Raw genomic sequence first — 21,939 nt, 5'->3', positions numbered from 1 at the left:
GTCGTTAAAATTTCGTCGGAACGAAGTTACGGAAAAATCAATTAACGAAACGGAGACGTAACAATACTATCCAAATTCGCTACAAGTAGGTCACTGCTAATTAATTTGATTCCAGAAAAAAAAATATCCAAAACTTTATGATTCTTCTCAAAGCACACATTTCTTAAACTGAATGTCATTCTAATAGTCTATTTCTGAGCTCCATCCATCTTGATAGACTTCCCACAATAAGAGGACCAAAGCTGAACAAAATATTATAAATGAGGTCTCACAAAAATCTTATAAAAAAGTTACACTGACTTTGTTGGTCTTCAGTTAAAATGTCATACAAGTACTTGCAGGACCCATAACACCACTCTCTCATTTCTCCACAGCTAAAATATTTAAACATAAACACTTTTTTTTCTACAACATCAATGCTAGCTGTTCTCATTAAAAAAACATTTTTCAACTTACCATACCCCAAATACAAACCTTTATATTTCTCAATATTACAAGATTATCCAGAAAATCAATCTGAGTTCTCTGTAATATATTCTGAATAAAACAAGATAAGAGAATACAAGTTGAAAATTTGGAAAAGACAGGCTAGACTTATGGAATATTTTGCTATTGGAAGCTCTGGGGGCCAGTTTTTACAGGAATTTAGGAAGGGAGTTGATATTTTCTAAAACATAAAGGGTGGGTTTAAATTTTTACTTCTCCAAAAGGTGGATGAGCAAGGACAGCTTTGAAGGACCAGATGGTCCTTTGTTCACCAAAGGTTGTGTTACATTAAAATTCTCTTTCCATGTTCTGACTCAGTTATGAACATAGTCAAAATTAGTTTGAATAAGACACACACACTGAAAACGTATTTTCAATAGGCACTTACCCTCGCTCACAAGATTAGCTATTATCATTCAGTGCTGCCTGTACATGCAAATTTTTCTTTATGCATGCCACAAGCCTTGAACTTCCCCCATATTGGAATACTATATTCTAACATGTCTCTCATGCATCATCTCTTAACCAATAGTAGCGTGACATGCTTATGTGACTCCCTCTACAATTTTCTACCGAATCTTCACTTTGAAATTTGGTAGAAGGTTTGAAGTAGGGAGAAAGGGTGAAAAGTATAAGAAAATTATAACTATCGATACATTACTTATACCTCCTCTCACAAGATTAGCTAGAATCCCCCATTGAGAAGGAGAAGGGACCAGTGCAAGGTAACAAAAGAGGTACCCCTGAAAGCATCCAAAGGATACCCCCCTGACAATAAGAGATACAGTTCCGAAGAGGGGAACCACACCACTTCTGAGCCAGGTATACTCTTTGCCCATGTGTAGATTGTGTAATTAACAAGGGCAGAAACTGTGAGGTGTAGAGTGACTAGGGCATGACAGACCAGATTGAAAGCATCTGGCACATGGCATGTGATAAAATGAATGCAATGTGCATGGGCCCAGTATAATAGATTCAGTGCCTGAAAACATAGATCTCTGAACCAGGTGCTCCCTTGATGGTTGATATGTCCCACCACTGTTAGATTTGTCTGAATGAACCATCACCAGACAATGATGGGTGAGAAGAAGGAAGTGATTTAATGCCAATGTACTGCAAGAAGTTCAAGAAAACTGATATGCAAGATGACTGACCCATGCCCTCCCATCCATGAAGAGATGTGTCCATGAGAAAATGTAGATCTGAATGCAGGGAATGAAGTGGCACACCTACTGACATATGGGCTTTGTTCAGCCACCACTGCAAGTCGTCTCACAGAGAAGGAGGAAGGTAAATGGTAGTGGAAAGGGAATTGCGAGCAAAATTCCATTGTTCAAGAAGTGCCCACTGCATGGATCTCGTATGGGCACGACCAAGAGGACCACATCCCCAAAAGCAACAGAACCTCACAAGCAGTAAGTGATTGAGTCGAGAGAGCATGGTGAACCAAAATTTCCATCAAATAAAGATGTAAAAGAGAAGGCAGAATGTGACTGATATTGGTGTCGAAAAAAATCCCAAATAGACAAGATATTGAGTTGGTTGAAGGAATGACTTCTCCAATTTCATCAACTAGCCCACCAGAGCAGCCAGTGAAAGGAGTTGGTGAGTACGCGTGGCCTATTCTACATTTTTTTTTTTATCTATCACCTCTACTTTAATTAGGACAGGCTCCAAATTCTCCTCCAACCTACAAACTCTATATACAAATTACACATCTTCACTGCCAGCTTAGTTAAAAATACATACCAGTCCAGAGTTCCCAAATACAACCCACTCATTGCACCTATCATACTTAACAAACTGTAAATGCTTACAACCAACACTAGTCATAATCATTGTTCTTGGCAAAGTAATTAGCAAAAACTATTATATCACAAATATTAACAATATGCAATAATAACTTAAAATAACAGTAAGTAAAACCAGTAACGGTAAATACACTACAGTCCAAAGTGGTTTACTTATAGTTATACATGTAGTTTTACCAAAACAATTTCTGAAGGAATTAATAATAGGTGTTAAAGTTTTAAAATAATATATGCCACCCAATTATTCTCTCTCACTGTAATTGTTTGAAGTTAAACAATGGTTGGTTACATCATATATGCTAATATTTATCACATTTAAACTCTGCAGACTGCTGTTTGTACAACATCGTAAGACTGTGCTTACAATATACCACTTAATAGATTTTATTGCCTAAGGTTATGGTATTATATATACTACTACTAGATAATACCCTGTTTTATTTATATCATATTAATAATGTTTAAGAGAGTTTCCGATTACTAATATTAAGATAATAAGTGAATAACGTCAAACGTGCTGGGTTAACGTTAAGCCTAACAAATAACATAAAATACCACAATGTACCGGTAGTCTGGAAGTCCAATAATATTACTAACACGGAGTACTATATAGAACTATTGAACTACAAAATTAGGCTGAAATGAAGGGCGCTGGAATTACACATTCGGACAAAACCTTAATTATCGTATAATTTTTCAAAATATAAAATATATTTATCTCATTTTCCAAAAATACAAATTACCTATTGTCTTGTTTAAATTACTGTCTCCTCATTGTTGGAGAACTAACTTTGTATTGTAAAAAGCAACAAAGATTTAACAAAAACCTAGGAAAATATACGGGAACTTTTTCGCCCTCTATCGGCAAACTGGTAGATGATATACATCATTACATGTAAATCTCACAGCTCACGTGAATTGTTAAACTTTAAACATGGCGTTACGAAGAGGTGTTTCTCAGGTGTATTTGAATTTGAAGGCTGATAGGTGTACCAGGTACATACAAGTATTTAATTTTAATTTACATGTGTGACCGAGAATGGAAACTATAAACACTAGTTTTGTCCTACCTAATATTTTAGATTAAAACTTAGGTATTTATAAATATAACTATAAGATATGAACAGTAATACTAGTAGGCTAAGGCTTTTGAAGTTTTTATAGTTTTATTCCCATATTCATGATAACTACTACACTGATATTTTAATTTTGTGCATTATCTCTTGTTATTATTGGTACTTAAAGTTAAACTTAACATATTTGGATAAGATTGTGAATTGATCTTATTGAATTTGAACTTTTAACTTGAAGTTAATGAATAAGATAAATGTGATAGATTATCACTATCACTGTATCAAAGGGGATCGGTAGAATAAACGTTTTTGATTTCTTTGTGTTGTATTTTCAAGATAATAGTAATAAGATGAGTGAACACAAGCTTAAAATTTAGAGAAAACAGGCTTGGTCCCAATCAAGATAGTTTTAATTTTAACAGCAATGATTGGTTAAAATGTACAAGAATGAGGTGTCATCAGCAGTAGTGAAGGTCAGCACTTAACAGGAGTTTAACAGAGGAATCATTTGTTTCCTAGAAATAAAGAGTGGGTTTCAATTTTTACTTTTCCTGAGGGGTGTGCAAGGACAGCCTTCAAGGCCTAAATTGTTATGTTTGTTGTGTATGAAAATTAACATGACTGGAGCATATGATTGACTGTAGTTTGACATACAATGTTACTAGTGTTTTTTTCTTTTACTTTTGGACTTGAATAAAGGAGAAAAAGATATTTCTAATCAAATCACATTTTAAAAGTCTGGATGGAGATAACTTTAATAATTTTTTTTCTTGTTTTAGTTGAAAAATGTTTTGATAAATTGCAAAAAAAAAAATTTAAGACAGTAGCTTAGAAAATAGTTGGCGAAGACATTGACAAGTAAACCGTACTAGTGCTGTAAAGTTATATTTATAGTTATTGGAAATTTTTCCTAAACTATTCTATGTATGAATATGTAATCCACTTTACATTTAAATGGGGCAGTGGTTGGCTTATTTGCAAGGGCTATTAACTCGACTATAAGGGCCACTCTATATGCACAGGTAGGGATCAAAGTGTGCAAGCCACAACCTTACATAGGTTGCCACTCAACACTATATTATATATTTGATGCCAGAGTTGTCAACTATTCATTTTACCTACATTGTTGATTTAGCTACAGTTTGGGGTAGAGGAGAGTATATACCTGATACAATACTTTTCATAATTTTTTCTTTCTCTTTCTTTGACTTTAGCTTTTCCCAACTGCTCTTGTATTTGTACATCTGTATAATAGGATGAGCAATTAATGAATGTGTGTGTGCACGTATAAGCATACTTGTGTGTGAGAGTGAGAGAGAGATGTCTGAATGAGCTACCTGATAGTTTGTAACAAATTATCACATCTCATCTGTACTTAACTCAAAAATTTCAAATTTTGTACTTGGGTGACTTGTATTCAATATTAATGTATTCCAATTAATGATGCTTGTCAATTTGTCAACAAATTATTTTCAGCTGTTAAATGAGCCAGTGTAGGCCCACAAGTAATTATGGATTTAATTTTGGATAACGATTTGCAAAATGTTTTTAAGAAACACAAACAATTGATACAGTATATCCTAAAAGCTTAAAATACTATTTCATATCTTGTTAATGATGATTGAACTCTTTTTTCTTGAACAAAATCTGAAGCCTTTGGGAATGAAGAATCACAAGATTACAAATAGATTCAATCTAGCCTAGCAACTTAGGTCTAGTCATATTCTAGGCTTACTACTCTATCATATGATAAGAAACAGCCTGCAAGATGCGAGGGAAGAGCCTGGCTGACAGCATCATGAAAATGTGGAGCATAGAGATTCTGATTGGTCGAGACCTATCATTTAATTAGTGTGACTAGATCTAGCCTTGCTTAGACCGAGAACACTTGTATTGCAAATGAGCTAGATCACAGCAGGGCTACACCTAGTCACACTGATTGGAGTCAAGGCAATCAAATCTCTGCACTTAACATTGCATAATTGGCCTACCCACATCATACACAAACTCTCTCTCCCCCTCCCTGTTTCTTTAAAAATAAGTAGACTGAGGCAAATTTTCCTAAAAAAATGTGAAGACAAGTAATTTTATATTTGGAAAGATTAAAGAATGATTGATAAGGCTACTGGGCCAGATAATATTTTCCCAAGAGTTTTGAAGGAGGTTAAGGATTGGATATGGAGACATTTGCTAATATTTTTTGTAAGTTCTTGACTAGTGGGAAGGTGCCAGAAGATTGAAATTGGGTAGTTTTACTTCTCTTCTCCAAGGAGATGATAGAAATTTGTCTAGATTGCTTCTTCACAAAGTTTCTCTTGTTGAAAACTCACTGAAGACTAAATAAATGCTTCTTAAATCCGTGTAAAATGATGGTTTTCAGTACTTCTTAGAACAACTTTTTCTATAAATCAATCACCTTGTTAAAAAAGTAAAAGTGTATTAACTGGAACTTAGCCTATCCCCCCACCAGATCTTAAGCTTGTGCTCTTAGCTTCAGAATATAATGCAAAGAAATCAAAGTTCTTTGTTCTGTAAATCTTCCCTGCTCTTGGATAACCTTGCATCAATAAGATCACCTCTTACCCTTCATTTCTCAATAAAAGATCTTAGTCTATACCAATAAGATAAATCCTTCCATCCCAGAAATTAATCTGGTTGCCTTCATCTGAACCTTTCTCAGTGATTCAATTCCTTTTTTAGATATACATTATTCTAAGTGAGATCCATCTAATCAGTTTTATCAAGAGATAATTACATGTTTTTATTTGGAATCAATATGTCTGTAAATTTCTAGTAGCTTTAATACAAGCAACAAAGCACTACTTTGATGGATTGAGTAACTTATCCATCACTGTGCCATGAAAATTCATTTAAGTCACACAGTTGAGTGGGTTCACGTATATATTAAACGTGTGATCCAAGTTATGATAACCCAAATGCATCACCTTGCACTTGCTATTATTTTAGGCCATTTGCCTTGTATTTTTCAAACTTGCCAACTTTTACAAGTGCATAGTACCTCAATACAGCTACAAATGTTCAAAAGGTTAATGTCATAAGCAAACTTTAGTAATTATACTTTCTTCTGTCCAACCACCCTTCAGTACAATTAATTCTCTGTATATGGACTCAGTCATTGTACCAACCTTTTAACCACCATGAAACTGTAAATACTATAACTTGAACATATTAAGTATATCTTCACAAAATTTGGCAGCTTTTTATTAAAATAAAACATCTGTTGTACACAAAGAACCATAATTTTTAATAAAGTATTTTTTTTTCATTAAAGATATATCTGGGAATTTATGAAGCCTTTGTTGAACCAATCTGAGTTTAAGGTGATTTTCATACTAAGAATAAAATTACTTTTCATCTTACAAATTTTAGATTTCATTTGCATAACCTCCTAAAATAATATCAAAGGTTTTTTTTTGGGGGGGGGGTCAAAATCTTATATTTTATCTTTTAAAAAAGTGAAATCATCAAACAAAAATTTTTAAGATAGGAAATTTGAATAATTACAATTATTTATCCTAACACTGTGAACTATCTAACTTTTTCATTTCTGTTTCCTTTTAATTTTGTCACTTTACAATGTCCTTTAGACCATATCTAAGTATGTGACAGGCAGTTACATGAAATGTTTGTTAATGTATTATTTGTTATATAACATAGTAAATTTTGAACTCATGTTAGGGTTGAAGCCTATTTCAGTAATTTACACTTTAGAACATACTTCTTTATCTCTAGTTTTTAATACTATGTTGGTTTTCCACAAATTCCTTAATATTCCTTTCATATATACATTTTTGAATACAAAACTTGTATTAAACACTAGAATATAATCTCCCCAAATTATTTAAGTAGCTTTCTAGCTGAGCTATAAATAGATTAAAAATTATGGTAGCTACTTAGAGCAGAAAAACACATTAGCAAACAATAAAAACTTAGGCTACATGAATTCTTACAGGTGACAAAACAAATAACCATGTAAGAAATCTTATAAAGAAAAAGGTGCTCATTACTGGTTATAAATAATCCAATAGAAATGTCATAGAGAATTATTGAAATTTTTCTTGAAAGCCAGAATGGCATGCGAGGGGTGTATCTTGTGGGATTGACATTTTTTTTATCTCAGTAAATGAGGATGGTTGAAGGCTTTAAGTTTATATTCTGACTTGTCACTATCTATAGTACGTGTGTGTCTAATTAAGTGGATACTCAGGAAATCTTGTAAGTACAGAATGAAAATCTGAAATGGGCAATTCAGAGTGCAGATGTGTCATATGATTCAGAGAAGTGAAGATTGAGAAGTTTTTTAAAATACTTGCTTTTGAAATTAAGAAACTAAAATATAGATCAACCAATTTGATTTTCTTTTGTGTGGTACCTAATCAAAAGAGTTTTGAAAATCTATGTACATCAAGTCCATCCCTTTTCATCACTCAGATAACAAGTAACTTCCTCATTTATGATATTATATTTCACTAAATGATTTTATAAAGCTTACTTTTACCAGACACTGAAGTTTTTGCTACTACAGAAGCAAGACTAACTGGTCTATAATATCCAGGACAACTCTTATCATTCCCCTCTAAAAGTAACAAAATCAATTCTCATAATCCTCAGGCACCTTTCCACTGTCTATTGACCTAACAAAAATGAAAGAGTCTTGCATATCTGTTCTTTGACCTCCTTTAAAACCATGGGAAAAACCTTGTCTGGTTCTGTTGCTTTATCTGTTTTTAATCACATTCTTTTTACTCACAACCAAGGAATCAATATTTTCATGACTCAGATTAATTCCAATATTCCCATAGAATACTCATGGTCAGAATTATTGCTATTATATTCTGTTGTAAAACCAGAAGAGAAGATAACATTTATAAGCTCAGGAGCCAATTCATAGTTTTTAATGAAAAGCTTGCCATCAGCATCCATTAAGGGTCCAATTCCTATTCTAAAATTTTGTTTACCTGTAACATAATGTTTAAAAAAATCTTTGTTATTTTAATATTATCAGCCACTTGTTCTCATATGGTATTTTAGATTTCCTATTTCATCTCTTAATCAAATCTCTAGCTTTCCTATACTGTAGGTGTTTACATTTTCCAACCTATTTGTCAATTTAAACTTCTTAAACTTGTGGCATTTTTCCCTGATTTTTCTCCCTTATACTTTTAGTAAGCCAATTAGGTTAGATTCTTGCATCACCTTTTACTCATTGTTCCAATTTGTCAATGTTCAGTCTAGTCTAATGGCCTCAAGATTAACTTTCTGAGAATTAGGAAGTAAAATTTCATTTCTTTTTTTTTACATCAACATATAGCTAAACACCAAATTTAATTGTGCAATAATCACTTTCCCAAATGTTCCCCTCTTCAACTCCTGCAAATATATCCTCATTAATGTTAACAAGGAATCTATAATCATGACAACACCCTGATTGGTACTCTGACCAATTGGTATAAAACAAACCTGTTATGAATCACTTTAGGAAATCATTCTTCGAGCCCATACAATCCCATTCAATTTGTCTGAAAATTAATATTTCATAATTATTGTATCAGTATTCTTATTAGTAGTAACCCTTATCTCATCACTCAATTTATAATTGACTGATAACAATTGCTAGTTTAAAACTTTCAACCTGTGAAACTCCTGATTCAACCTCTTGACTGCAATGTTTTATGTCTTCAATTCTAACAAGGTACAGTTCATCCTTTATATAAAGAGCCACCTACCCTTTTTTAAAAAAAAAGTCTATTAGTATTAAATAATTTATAATTCCTATTGTCAACATTTTGCAAATATAACCAAGTTTCAGTAATTCTCATCAAAATGTTTTGAGTATTAGGAAGTATTTTGCTCCTAGTACTCAAAACAATAAATTTGAAGGTTTGTTTGTTTGTTTGTTTTTTTAATTATGCACAAAGCTACACAAGGGCTATCTGTGCTCTGCCCACCACGGGTATCGAAACCCGGATTCTAGCGTTGTAAGTCCGCAGACATACCGCTGTGCCATTGGGGGGCCAAATTTGAAGGTAAACATATCTTTAACCAAAAATGCTGCTCCAAAATTTTTGATAGTACCATAATTATCCATTACATATCAATGGAAGTACAGTAATTTTATGACATTTTTGATGTGGGTAATACATTAGGCTTCATTATCAGCATTATAAGAACTTACATGGTAAAATGTCATTGCACACAAAATAATGTATTTCTTCTTGGAAATTTTGCAAATGGGTATAGAAGTTCACTTTTATTATTGGTTAAATATAAGCTATTTATATACACTTAACTACCTATTTTTCTTGTTAAACCACAATTTTCTCTCTGTTTTTATAAAGAATAAAGGTAAAGCGGAAGGGGATTGCTGCCCATCTCTGCCATGCCTAGATTGTATAAATCGGTTTGATCTGCTTTTAAGAATGAGAGTTTGCGATCACTCATTGCACAGTCTTGGGTGTTTCAGTCCCTCTGGACACTTCACTGCACTTTTTCCCCCTTTCTTCCAGTGGAGTACGAGAGTCCTAACCATGGATGGGTTCTACAAAGATGGCTATAACCATTCAATTCAGGGTAGGGTGGTGGTGTTCTACCAGTGAGGAGGGAGTTACAAGATTCTTCAGATGAGTAACTAATTCCTAGAGTTGAGACGTCCAAATGCAGTTCAACCCTCTGATTGGGTGCCTTCCTCCTACCCTCATGTGGATGTCAGTACCTAGCGAGTGAACAATCACATAAATCCTCACACAGGTTTTGGGTTGTCCATCTCCTCCTCTTGACTTGTCTTCTGTGTTGTGGGTTGCAGAAGGTCTTTGTGGCCTGTTTACCTTTCTGACCTTGGTTTTTCCTCGTTGGGTGACGAGGTTGTTGCCGACCTGGGGTCATTTCAGGCTGGTTTCACAGTTGCAGGATTTGAGTGCATGTGGTAGACTTCCTTCAGACTCTGGATGACACATTGCTGGATCCCTGGCCTTAGACTACCCTGTGAGTTCCTGGGGTCGAATGTTAAATTCCCTCTTGACTGACTTGAGATGAAGATGGTACAATCCTCATCTTACACTCGCGAGGATGTCAGCACCCAGCAAGTGAGGTTTTGGATGTAGTTAACATAACAAGTACGGTTTGTTGCACCCTAGACATTATACACCATGTGACATATCCTCACTTGACCACTTTCCATTGTGGGATTGAGTGATTCTGATTTCTGTTTAAGATCATATTGCTAAACTATCCTCTCCCATACAGATTTGCTCCCTTCGTGTTCCGCCATGTCTGGTCCTCCTGATCATGTTGATGTTCCTGGCGAAGATATATCTGGCTCAGATGTGGTGCAGTGCCCCTCCTCAGGTCATCTGATCTGTTCCTCTCATTTTTGAGGTGTCCTCCAGATACTTTTGGTGGATACACCTGTGCTTCCCTCGCACCGGTCCCTCCTCCATTTTAATGTGGGATTCAAGCTAATCTTGTAAGTGGATGTAGAGTACCTTATCATAAGTCATGATTTTCCTAAATGAAAATGTATTTATGACAGGTACTTCCCTCCACTCACAATCTTCCAGTGCTTGCATCTTCTGCCAGGCTTCAAAGTAATAATTTGGAAGTGGCACGTAGAGGGAATCACATGCATCATGTGATAGTAGTGCTCTCCTGTTGGTGGAGAGATGATGCATGATGATTTGCAGGAGAGGCAAGTTGGAACATTGGATTCCAACATAGGGATGAAGAAGACTTGTGACATGCAATTTTGAAAACAGAAGGCAGCACAAAATGAGAAAAGCTGATCTTATGAGCAGAGGGAAGTACCTATCAGAAATACATTTTCATTTAGGAAAATTATAATGCCAATCTAACATATGTAGGCCTTGTTTGTTTGTTTTTCTCTCTCTCTATGTTTACACACTACATGCTGAGATTGTTTCAGAGTTTTATATGTGGGTCTTTTTTTATTAATTCTCAAAATCATTATCAAACATCTAAAAATCCACAGTAAATTTACAAAATTTTTGTTTGTCTTTTCAAACATATATGATGATGTAAAAGGAATATCCTTATCTTATACAACTTGTGGATTTTCAAAATGCATAATAAATTTTTTGTGCAGCTAAGAAAACCATTTCCTAAATGTATTAGTTTTTGTTGTGGTTTTTTTTTATGAGTGTTAAAAGTTAAGAGGTATTTGTCCTACTGTATTTTGTTTTTGATTTTAAAGATACATATGTTTACTAAAACATGAACTTCAAGATATGTACAGTGCAAGATAATTTCATAACATTGCATCATGTAAAGCCCATTAGGCAATTTCTGAACTATATATTAAATGTTTAAAAATTATATACATGTTTACTATTTCTCTTGAAGGAAATGGCCACTCACTCAATTCACCAAGCAACATCAGAACTTGTTTGCTCAGTCAAGTTTTTTTGGCTGCCTTGGTGTTAGAATGTGCAGCAATTTAAACAGTAGGTTTGATAGTGCCAAAGAAAAACTAAATACTTTAAAAGAAGATCCAGGTAACAAAGTCAAACTCAGATTGTACAGCTTATTCAAACAGGTAAGTGTTTAGACTTGTTACTAGCTTAATCAGGAATAAAAAAAAATAATAAAATTGCAAGTTTGAAAGATCTTAGCTTTTTGATGAGAGCATTTCAAAATTTGTTTCATTAGGTTTAATTTTTTGGCTTATGATAAAATTGTATGGTTATTCCAGTTATCTTAAGTGGCAAGGGGTAGTAATGTTGTGTTTCTACCGGCTTATCTTTTGTAGTTGTATCAAGATTAATTGCCAATGTTTTCATAGATGACTGTATGATTTAATGATGAATAACAGCACCATCGAGATAAAAATATATATCTGTTGTGTATTTTGGAATGGTCTTTCATCTTCAGTAAGTAGATCTAAAGGATACAAATATAGTAAAACTCAAGTAACATGTATTTTTAACCCATGTTATTTTATCATATTACTTAAGTTGTACTGTACTTGTATTCTGTAGAGATATTTACTGATTATGTGAGTGAAACAAATTAGAAACATACAATAAATGTTTTTGTTCTCTTGGTGGTGCTGTTGTTTTTAATTAAGGTAAGATTTCTGCTTCCTGAATCAGTTGACTGTATGATTGTAATTTATTAGATTAAACGTGATGTGTTCTTATAAATATGAAGGTTGTTCAGCTTAATACTAAATATTATGTGCATTCAGTCAATTTCCAATGCCTTTATGATTTGATTTCACAGGCAACAGTTGGTTTGTGCTCTGGAAAAAAACCACCTGTTTTTGATTTTGTTGCAAAGGCCAAATGGGAGGCTTGGAACTCACTGGGGTCTATGTCCCAGGTATGTCTTATGAAAAAAAAAACAAGTGGAAAATATTCATTAAGGTCATCATTCAACATTTAAATCTCCCTTTTTTTTTGTACCTATATGTACTTAAGAGATATATGACTACACTAAATAGCTGAAACACAGAGCACTTAAACCTATAAACCACAAGCAAAAGTACCCGTCCCCAGTGACAGAAAAAGTTTTAAGTTAATCTATCAATTGAAATTATTTCATGGATTTTAAAAAAGGTTAATTGCATTGCACTCTTGGTTTCACTCAGAGCCAAAGCTTTGAGCTACTTATACTGTCCACTGTGAAAAGTAATTGTTGAACATTTCAGTCATGCTAAGAGCCACTAAACAATAACATATGGTTAACCTACATTTTTATTCTTTAAGTTACATCACATTTTGAAATGTGAATGACGTGTGATTAATTTCTAAAAATTTGGTGCAGAATATCCTGCTTGTGAAATAAAATTTGGCATCAGAATTACTGATGCCTGTTTTCCCATCAGTTTAAAAGTGAATGTTGAGCTGTGCCTGCACGTGCAGCTTTTCAAATGGGAGACAGACAAATGCTTGGACAGACATTACAGTTCACAATATATATATAAGATAACTTGAATGAGGTTGAATATTTATAATGTGTGCAGACCATGCTGCTGTTAAAGGGGAAAAAAATCAAGAAAACCTTGCAAATCAAAGTGTTCCATTTGTTCAGTGTCACATGATCCATCTTCTCCTCAAATATGTATTTTTCTGTTATGGCATTTTTATAACATTTAGATTTGATGTATTCATATCATTTTTTAGGTATGGATCTAACAAACTTGAGTTAAGTTAACAGTTAGGTCAATGATATCATTCTGCACTTGTGGAAATGTTGGATCATTAATATTGAGAAGTGTCTAAAAAGTAAATTTTAACAATTTGTGCTGTTATACCTATGAATATGAGTAAAGTAAGTTCTATCATTTTAATATTTGGTCTCTAAAGTGAAAAGTGTATGCAGTTAATAATGAGCAGTTACAAAAATTCATGAATGTTTGTTGTAATTCAGCTGTATCTAACTCAAAATCTCTTGAGAAAATGCTGTATTAAGTGGACTTTTACAACTATAAGTTAAGCACTTTTAACATCTCAAACTACCACCCTATAATGTCTTCAATCACATTATTGGTTAAGAAGTTTTCAATATATAGTCACGCTTATGAAGTTTTAAGTGAAAGTTTTACAGATACTTTGTGCATATATGTTAATCATTAACATTGTTTATTAAACTTTGTCAAACTTTAATTTTTACTTTGAGATTCAGAACATGTAGACTATACTTACATGCAGTGATTTTCATATTTAATGTTAAGGTTAGTGGTATTCAGTGTTTTAGTAATATGTTAGAATGTTTGTGCTTTATAACTTTCTATAGGAAGATGCAATGAAAGAATACATAAAAACAGTAGAAGAACTAGCAGGAAAAGAAAAAGTTACAAGTGACAACAGCCAAAGTTCATCTAACTCTAGTCAGTACAATGGACTTCAAGTGTCAACCCAGAATGGAATAACCACTGTCAAACTGAACCGACCAGAGAAAAAAAATGCTCTGACTACTCAGGTATGTATTTTTTGTCTTTTAATTGATATACAATTTATATATATTCTAATTTATATATAATTCATTGGAGCTAAGTTGCATTGAAAGACGATAAATTGGATTACAGTATAGCTACCGATGAGTTCCATTTCACGTGAAGTGGCGTAAAACTCGTGATAAAAATAAAGTATTAAAAAAGTTTGAATTATTGTCATATGATAATTCCTTAACTTCCAAGATGATTCCTCATACCTGCACACAGAATAGCTACATCCCTCTCGCATCAGCCAATGACATTTGCATGCCACTAGCCTTGAGCTAACTCCCACCAAAAATTTGTGTGTTTAGCATGAACTATGCAGGTGCATGATGGCATCATCACATGACAATAACCCTCCATCAATAGGACGGCAACAAACCTTCATAGGCAGTAATTCCCCTTAAGCGCTTTCAATAACTTCATTTTTTTCTCAACATTGCCTTGAACAGACAAGTTGATTTTTCTGTCTACATTCAACTTAACAGAACTTAAATTTCATTATACCTTTGCATTTGTTTCAGAAGTATTGAATATTATAATGAATTCATAAGTGACAGTGACTTTGAATTTGGAAGTGATGATGCTGTAAACACAAGACCTGTTTTTACTGTGGTGTCTAGAGGCTTGTTGTCTGTTGAGGATGTTACAACCATCATGCAGCATGTTCTTGTGTATAATGGGCCTCCTCCTCCATTTGAGAATGACCAGGAGGGTAACTAATTTGACCGACTGTTCCCACCTGAGTTTGCTTTGGGTACTGCCTTACTGGTCAAGGAAAATCCTCAACTTTCCAATCTCTTTCTGGATATGATTTTGTGGGTATGTTCCTTTCTTTTTCTTTCACCTGTGTCTTGTTTCTTCTTGATCTTTACTCCACAAAACCAAGTCTCAGGATTATGTAGTCTTCCCTCCTTTACCTGATATTATGGTTCATGCTGATTCCTTTCTTGAACAACTCTATATTTGTACAAGTATGCCTCCTCATCCTTTCCTTCTTGATTTCTGATCTTTGGAAGTTCTTGCCTGCTTGGGGAGTGAAATTCTTTTTTCCTATTTCACTGTCTAGTGCCCAGTTTTTGTGTCTTCATCTTTTTTTCTCACCACCCTTCTGTGTTACCTCTCCTCTCTCCACCTTATATATGAGGCACTTCATCATGCCCCAGAGGGGTTTTCTGGAGAGATTCATTCCCTTTTCTTTCTTACCTTGGCTCACACCACTTCTTCTGCTCTGTCCCTCCTTACTTGGTTCCTCTGTTGTTGGGACTTGGGTTGGGATGCACTCCTCACTAATGTTCACCTCCCTCCTCCTTATCTATGTGATCTTTGTTCAGAAGTCTGATGGTATTTCTGATTCACTGGAGACCCAGGCTGAAGCAGCCTGGGATCAGTCCTTGTTATCTTCCCTAGTTTCTTGTCTTTCTCATTGGGTAACTGCCTATCTCACTTTGTCAACCCTTGGTCTAAGTTTTCTGCTAACAGATGGGTTCTTCAGGTTCTCACCCTTGGTTTTTCTCTCCTTATCTCTTCTCTTCTCACTTCTCTCATAATCCCATTTCCTTTTCTCCTCCCTCTAACTCCATTTATTCTCAATGTCTTGAGGATGCAATCTAGGATCTTTTTAGCAAAAAATGCAATTGAGATAGTATACACCCCCTTCTCCAGGTTTTTACTCTTGCCTCTCTGTGGTCGCCAATTAGACCAGTGAATGGTGTCCGGTTATAGACCTATCACCTCTCAACCTGTTTCTGGTCATTCCATGGTTCTGAATGGAGAATTTCTTTTCTCCCAAGTGGTCTTTTTAAACCCGGTCTGTGAATGACCAATATCGACATGTCAGGTGCCTCTATATATTTCGATTGCCCCATCCTCCAGACGTTTTCTATGTTTCATCTATCAGAATTGAGTATTTCAATTCCATGCTCTTCCCTTTGGCATAGCCTCAGCCCCTTATGTCTTCATTGAGTCATTAGGGCTTCTACTTGTCCCTTCTTGGGAGGCATCTTTCTCTCACATCTTCATTCTTCTGTAAGAGGCTGTTTGGTTGGGATGGCTTGTTAAGGTTTCCAAATTCTTTATCATGCCTACACTGTATTTAGTACATCTAGGCATTTTCTTCAACTCTCATCTTTGTAGGGACTCGGCCTTCACCTGTTTACCTGCAAGAAGAGGAATGTATGGTCACCAAGGTTTTTGCTTCTCATATTGTTTTTGATTGCGAATCTCTCTTCTCTCCCACTCAACGATTTGTCTTGGTGGCTAGACTGCCAATACAATGAGTGGTATTTTCTTACCACTCCTGAATGGATATTCATCTCTTCATAGATGCTTCCTTTTTGGATTGGGACACATGTCTGAACAACAACATGACTTCTGGCATCTGTGCACAGGAGGAAAGTTCACTCCACATTAACATGCTCAAACTTCTTACTGTTTGTCAGGCATGTTCCCACTTCCTACCCCTTCTAGTGGATCTGTTGGTCATGATTCACTCCAACAATTCCATGGTTGTTTCTTATATCAACTGCTCCAGGACTTTTTGCTTTTGGGCATTGGAGCTCCTCTTCTGATCTCATTCCCATTGAGTTTGTTTCATGGCATGTTTTGTACCTGGTGGCAGATCAGTTCTCTTGGCCAGACAGTTTTCTACCCACATAGTAATCTCACTAGTTTTTCATTGAGTTTGTTCTTGGTTTGGTACACCTCATAGATGCCTTTACCACCCCTCTCACCTCCAAGATTACTCTCTTCCAGTTTCCAGCTCCTCATCCATTGGCTCTGGCTGTTGATGCTCTCATCCAGGACTGTTCTTACCTTTTTCTGTATGCCTATCCTCCTCTTTGACAAATCCCTTGTGTCCTCTCCTTGATACACAACACTCCCTTTTAGGTCTTCTTGATGGCACATCTTTGGCCAGCTCAGCCATGGTTTCTTCTACTTCTTCAATTGGCATCTAGACCCCTTCTTCTTCTACCCATTATCCTCTCTCTATTGCTCAACCTCACACATCACTTTTTCATCCAGGGAATGCCCCTGATGATGAATGATACATTTTTTGAAAGCACTAGAATTTAGTAATAATGTTAATATTACACATTACTTGCAGAAAATAACTAGTTATATCACTTTTGTTACAAGTTACATTTTGTAAAAAATATTTAATTTTAAATTATTTAACATTGTAATAGTTTGACATTAGGAAACTGTGACTCAGTCAATTAACATCTCTGATGTTGATTAGAACAGAAACTCTAAAATTCAAGATGAAGTGCAATATTGAACCTTTATTGTAAAATATTAGAATATCTTTTAAAGTGCTTATGAGTGAGCCTATTGCTTTTCAGAGGTAACACAAGACTTTCAATACTGAAGGACTTCTCAATAGGTGCAATTGATGGCATGGTTATATTGTACCTAAAAAAAAATCGATTAAAAGATAATAATGAAGTTATAACATGTCGTTATCATTTTTCTTAAGTATGTATATCAATGTCAGTGTTGTTCACCTCTTCATTCATTGGAACAAAAGACAAATAGATGAATTGCTTGAAACAGTCTGTGAGACTGGCAACTGATTTAGAAAGTCAACTGTTTTCCCTCCATCAGAAACTTTTTATAGCATCTATTTTCTTTTTTTTTCTTGACATATCACCCAATACAGCCTAAACTTTGATAAAGTGACAGCAGCTAAGAGTGCCACATTAAAATCAAGAACATAAAAGAAACAACTGTGGATAGACTCAGTGACATAAAATACCAGTGATGACATTCCAACAGAAAAACTGGTTTTCAAGGCAGTTTTTGTCTTTTGAAAGTGGTTTCCATACTGTGCAATAAGCTTGTAAGAATAACAACTCATTCTCTGAAAAGCATTTGATGTCTAATTCTTGCAGATTATAGTAAGCTTATTTACTTGTGTTGAGACATGGTTCACACTATCATAAAATGAATTCCACCTGGCAGTACATGGAACTAATAACTTACTTAATGAGTTGTATTCAAACCTCTGCATCTAATGATGGCCTATTCTTTTATTCCACAACACTATGTATTTTGCAAAAGAACTACAATATATTTTCCTAACTTCACTATTGTAAGAAATTTATTGATCCAACCTTCTCCAATGAGGTTTACACGTATGATGGGGCAAAAAGTAGTAGTTTGTTACATTCCTGCTTTTTGTGTTATAAGTAGAATTACTAAATTATTCCGAATCATTATCAACATCATTTTTTTAGAGTAATTTTAATAGTGGCTGGATCATCAACTTGAAATTATGTGAATGGTTTTACAGAATTTGATCCATTTTCTCTAACTGTTGCAGTCACTTTTGTCATAATGCCATACAAGACAGGAGCTTGATCAATAACTATGCAATGCAATGAAATTGGCTGCAAGCTGAGGTTGCCTTTTTTAAGATGGATCTATCTGATGTGCAGTCATGCTGAAGAAACTAATTATGTACAGACCAGATATCAGCAGTGGGGATAACTGCATGGCAGCAGGTATAGATTCTGAAAGCTTCTTTTTAAGTTGATCATATACTGCAAGTGAAAAATGACTTTCTTTCAGGTAGTTCAGCTTTGGCTGCAGCTTTATTAACTTTTAAATGTTGGAGACTCCAGTACTGATAATAGCATCACATCCTTGAGGATGAAATTTACAACTAGCTTTTCAACCTTTTGTGGTGGTAGAGGTCAAGTTATGAGTTGCTTTGTATTTTAAGTTTCACAGGTATAATTTTCTGTCATGTGCTTGGTTGACTTTGGCTGAAAAGGAATGAGCATGGTAGTATTTTGAACTGTTACTGATTACATTTTAAGGCTAGAAGTGGTATTTGTGGCTGCAGATATTACTTTTTTGCCTGGGCACAACATGTACTGCATATTGATGTCTTAAATCTCAAAATAATTCTTGTATTTTCAACCATGACATGAGTTTTTGTCATCATTTTTAACTTCAAGCAAAGTAGCAAACCAGAATAGAAAATAGTGAATAATAAATATCTTTTCAACATCTTCTAGTGATGAGTGAAAGTCTAGAGGCATTAATGAAAGTTATTATTTAAAAGATAAGTAAATACAAATCTTACATTTAGATTTAAAGTAACTGTAATAATATTGATTCTTTTATAACTAAGTAGTGGGTTATATTATTCCACTACTCATAAAACTAATATTATTACAGTAACATGTTACTTTGGTAATTGTGTATTAATCACTGAAAATCAATCAAAATAACAGGTTAGATTGTCTAGAAATTAATTATTAAGAATGTAATGTTTGGAGCAATGATTCTTTGTCAGAATGAAATATAAAGTATCAAAGTTAATTAGAAGAAGAAAAATAAAAGGTATAATAAAAGAATGAATGTGTGACATTTGATAAAACAACTTGAAACAATGTGAAAGAGAATATTATTGACCACACTCACAGTTTTTACAACTCCATACATTATGCAGTGAAAACATAAATTTTAATTTAAAATCTCAGAATATGAAAAACTTCTTTACTATAAAGAGTCATCTAGTCTCTTGTTTTTAAATGCTGTTACTAAAGCTTGTGTTACAACACATGACAAGGTCCTAAATTTTGATGATTAAGCAACTTTACACATATTCATTTGGTACTGATGTACCATTATACCAACAAAAACATCAAAGATATTATATGAACAACTATCACATATATTAAGATGAACTAATCAGTAATTCAGAGTTTGCAAACCCACCCCTAGTTTCTTATAGACTCTATGTAAAAGATGTAATGATACATAATAACCTTAAAAAAACATCACTGAAACCACACACCAGGTATGTGATGCTGTGAACAGAGCAGGTGCATCATTTATTTACATATGAACAATACTACATGTCTGCATCATGATTTAGTTAATAATAAAACTAATATTGTAACTTGTAGGATAACAGACTAAAGATAACATTTAAAATTTTGGTAAACTGTTACAGTAATGGTGAATTTGAGATTCAGTTTATTTGTTGTTTTTTTCATATTTGGAATGTAAAAATTTAGAAACTAACTGTATAAATAAAAATTTTCTTATTCTTATTGTTTTTTATCTTATCTAACTAAGCACTGGAAATAAAATATAGTGATCCTTGTTAAAGAAATTGTTCTGGATCAGTAGAACTGGTTCTCAATAACTGCAGAGTCAAATGTTCTTTGGAAAAATGATGACTGTGAAGACATAGAATTTTCTCTAATTATATTAACATGTTCTAAATAAAAACTGACCTCAACAAAACACAAATAACTGTAGACAGCTACTTCATTGTAATTAATTTTGGTTAATCATAGAATGACTGTTGTTATGTACTATCAAGAATTGAAAGTAGCTGAAATACACAAACAAATTAATAATTAAATTTATATAATTGTATCTTTAAACACTTTACAAGAGTCACATGTTTTGTGTAGTGTTATCATACAGGCTGGTAATAAAATTGTAGTCCTCATCATTGTCCTTTTAATATCCTACTATGTAATATACCAACACAAACTGACATATACACATAAGGATGTGAGATCAGGGAGAACATATGTAATATTCTATGACCTTTTTTTATCAGAAATGTTAAGCCTACTGGTTTCCAGTGCTTACCAGCTTTTGTAATTAAAACTAACTTTGATCGTGTATCTGTGGTGATTATTATTGAAACAGTTGTGTAAAACTTTGAAATGTTTTACAAGGATAAAGGTATAAAAATTTAGAAAACAAAAAAATAGTGCTTATAGAACTTGTTTTATGTCTATAAAGAAAGTTTAAAAAGTTGATATTATAGGAAACTGTCCATGAAATTTTGTGATTAGTACTAACTGTTCTTCAGTTGGGAAAAGGTTGGAAACCACTACTTTAGATAAATTGACTGTTTTGTATAACCAACAGGTATTTTTACTCAGCTGTTCTTAGGTCAACATCGATACTATAATAAATTTGCTTAACCCTCATCAGCACACCTGGGATCCACATGGACCTCAACAACTTTCTCGCTTGTGTATCTTTTTACATAATCATTACAAATGTATATAATTTCATGTAATTGTCAAATAGAAATCCTGGATCAATATGACGCTATTGTTTTCAAAACAGGCAAATGGCATACATAGCTATAATCTAATATTTATCTAGTGTTCATGTGGACACCATACTATTATTGACCATCACTATACAATCAGTTCACCCTATAGCAGGGATTCTCAACTTTTCCTCCATCATTAACCCCCTCAGCTTGATGTATTTCTCCATTTACCCCCTTACTTCCATACAAAAAATTCATAGCCATCATAAAGGGACAGAAAAACAAGAAAGGTATGTAGTGACAAAAGGAACAAACACTTGGAAGGCACGCTGAGTAAGGAGTGGGAATGAATCTGCGAGTTTTACCCAAAAATGAACACCAACCTTTTCAAATTCTTCTCTAAGAGTAGCTGAGGATTGAAGATCAATCAGCTCCTCTATTGCTGGGTCATCATCTTTCATTTCTGACAGTTCAGTGGCAAAAGGTCTTATTATCCATCTCTCTGTTGGAATCATGTCTTTTGAAAAGTAGCCAGTGAAGTGATTCTTCAAGATTTTC

At 34.0% G+C, this 21,939-nt stretch overlaps 2 protein-coding genes across 2 annotated transcripts in view; one reads left to right on the top strand and one right to left on the bottom strand.

Annotated features, from left to right (window-relative positions):
- The window catches only part of LOC106474948, a 39,297-nt gene extending 36,134 nt beyond the window's left edge, over nucleotides 1–3,163 (bottom strand). Inside the window, exon 1 of the mRNA XM_022380225.1 lies at nucleotides 3,041–3,163. The gene's annotated coding sequence lies outside the window, so the exon portion shown is untranslated. The remainder of the gene's footprint in view (nucleotides 1–3,040) is intronic.
- Nucleotides 3,164–3,203: 40 nt separating this feature from the next.
- Nucleotides 3,204–21,939, top strand: part of LOC106475037 (enoyl-CoA delta isomerase 2, mitochondrial-like) — a 33,881-nt gene continuing 15,145 nt past the window's right edge. The window contains exons 1-4 of the mRNA XM_013935737.2: nucleotides 3,204–3,293; nucleotides 11,747–11,939; nucleotides 12,626–12,724; nucleotides 14,141–14,326. Of these exons, the coding sequence (XP_013791191.1) occupies nucleotides 3,232–3,293; nucleotides 11,747–11,939; nucleotides 12,626–12,724; nucleotides 14,141–14,326 (540 nt within the window). The 5' untranslated portion in view covers nucleotides 3,204–3,231. The remainder of the gene's footprint in view (nucleotides 3,294–11,746; nucleotides 11,940–12,625; nucleotides 12,725–14,140; nucleotides 14,327–21,939) is intronic.

This window comes from Limulus polyphemus, unplaced genomic scaffold (genome assembly GCF_000517525.1).
Source record: "Limulus polyphemus unplaced genomic scaffold, Limulus_polyphemus-2.1.2 Scaffold144, whole genome shotgun sequence".
NCBI lineage: Eukaryota > Metazoa > Arthropoda > Merostomata > Xiphosura > Limulidae > Limulus > Limulus polyphemus.
Note: the sequence above shows the minus strand (reverse complement) of the source record. Positions and strands in the feature narration are given on the sequence as shown.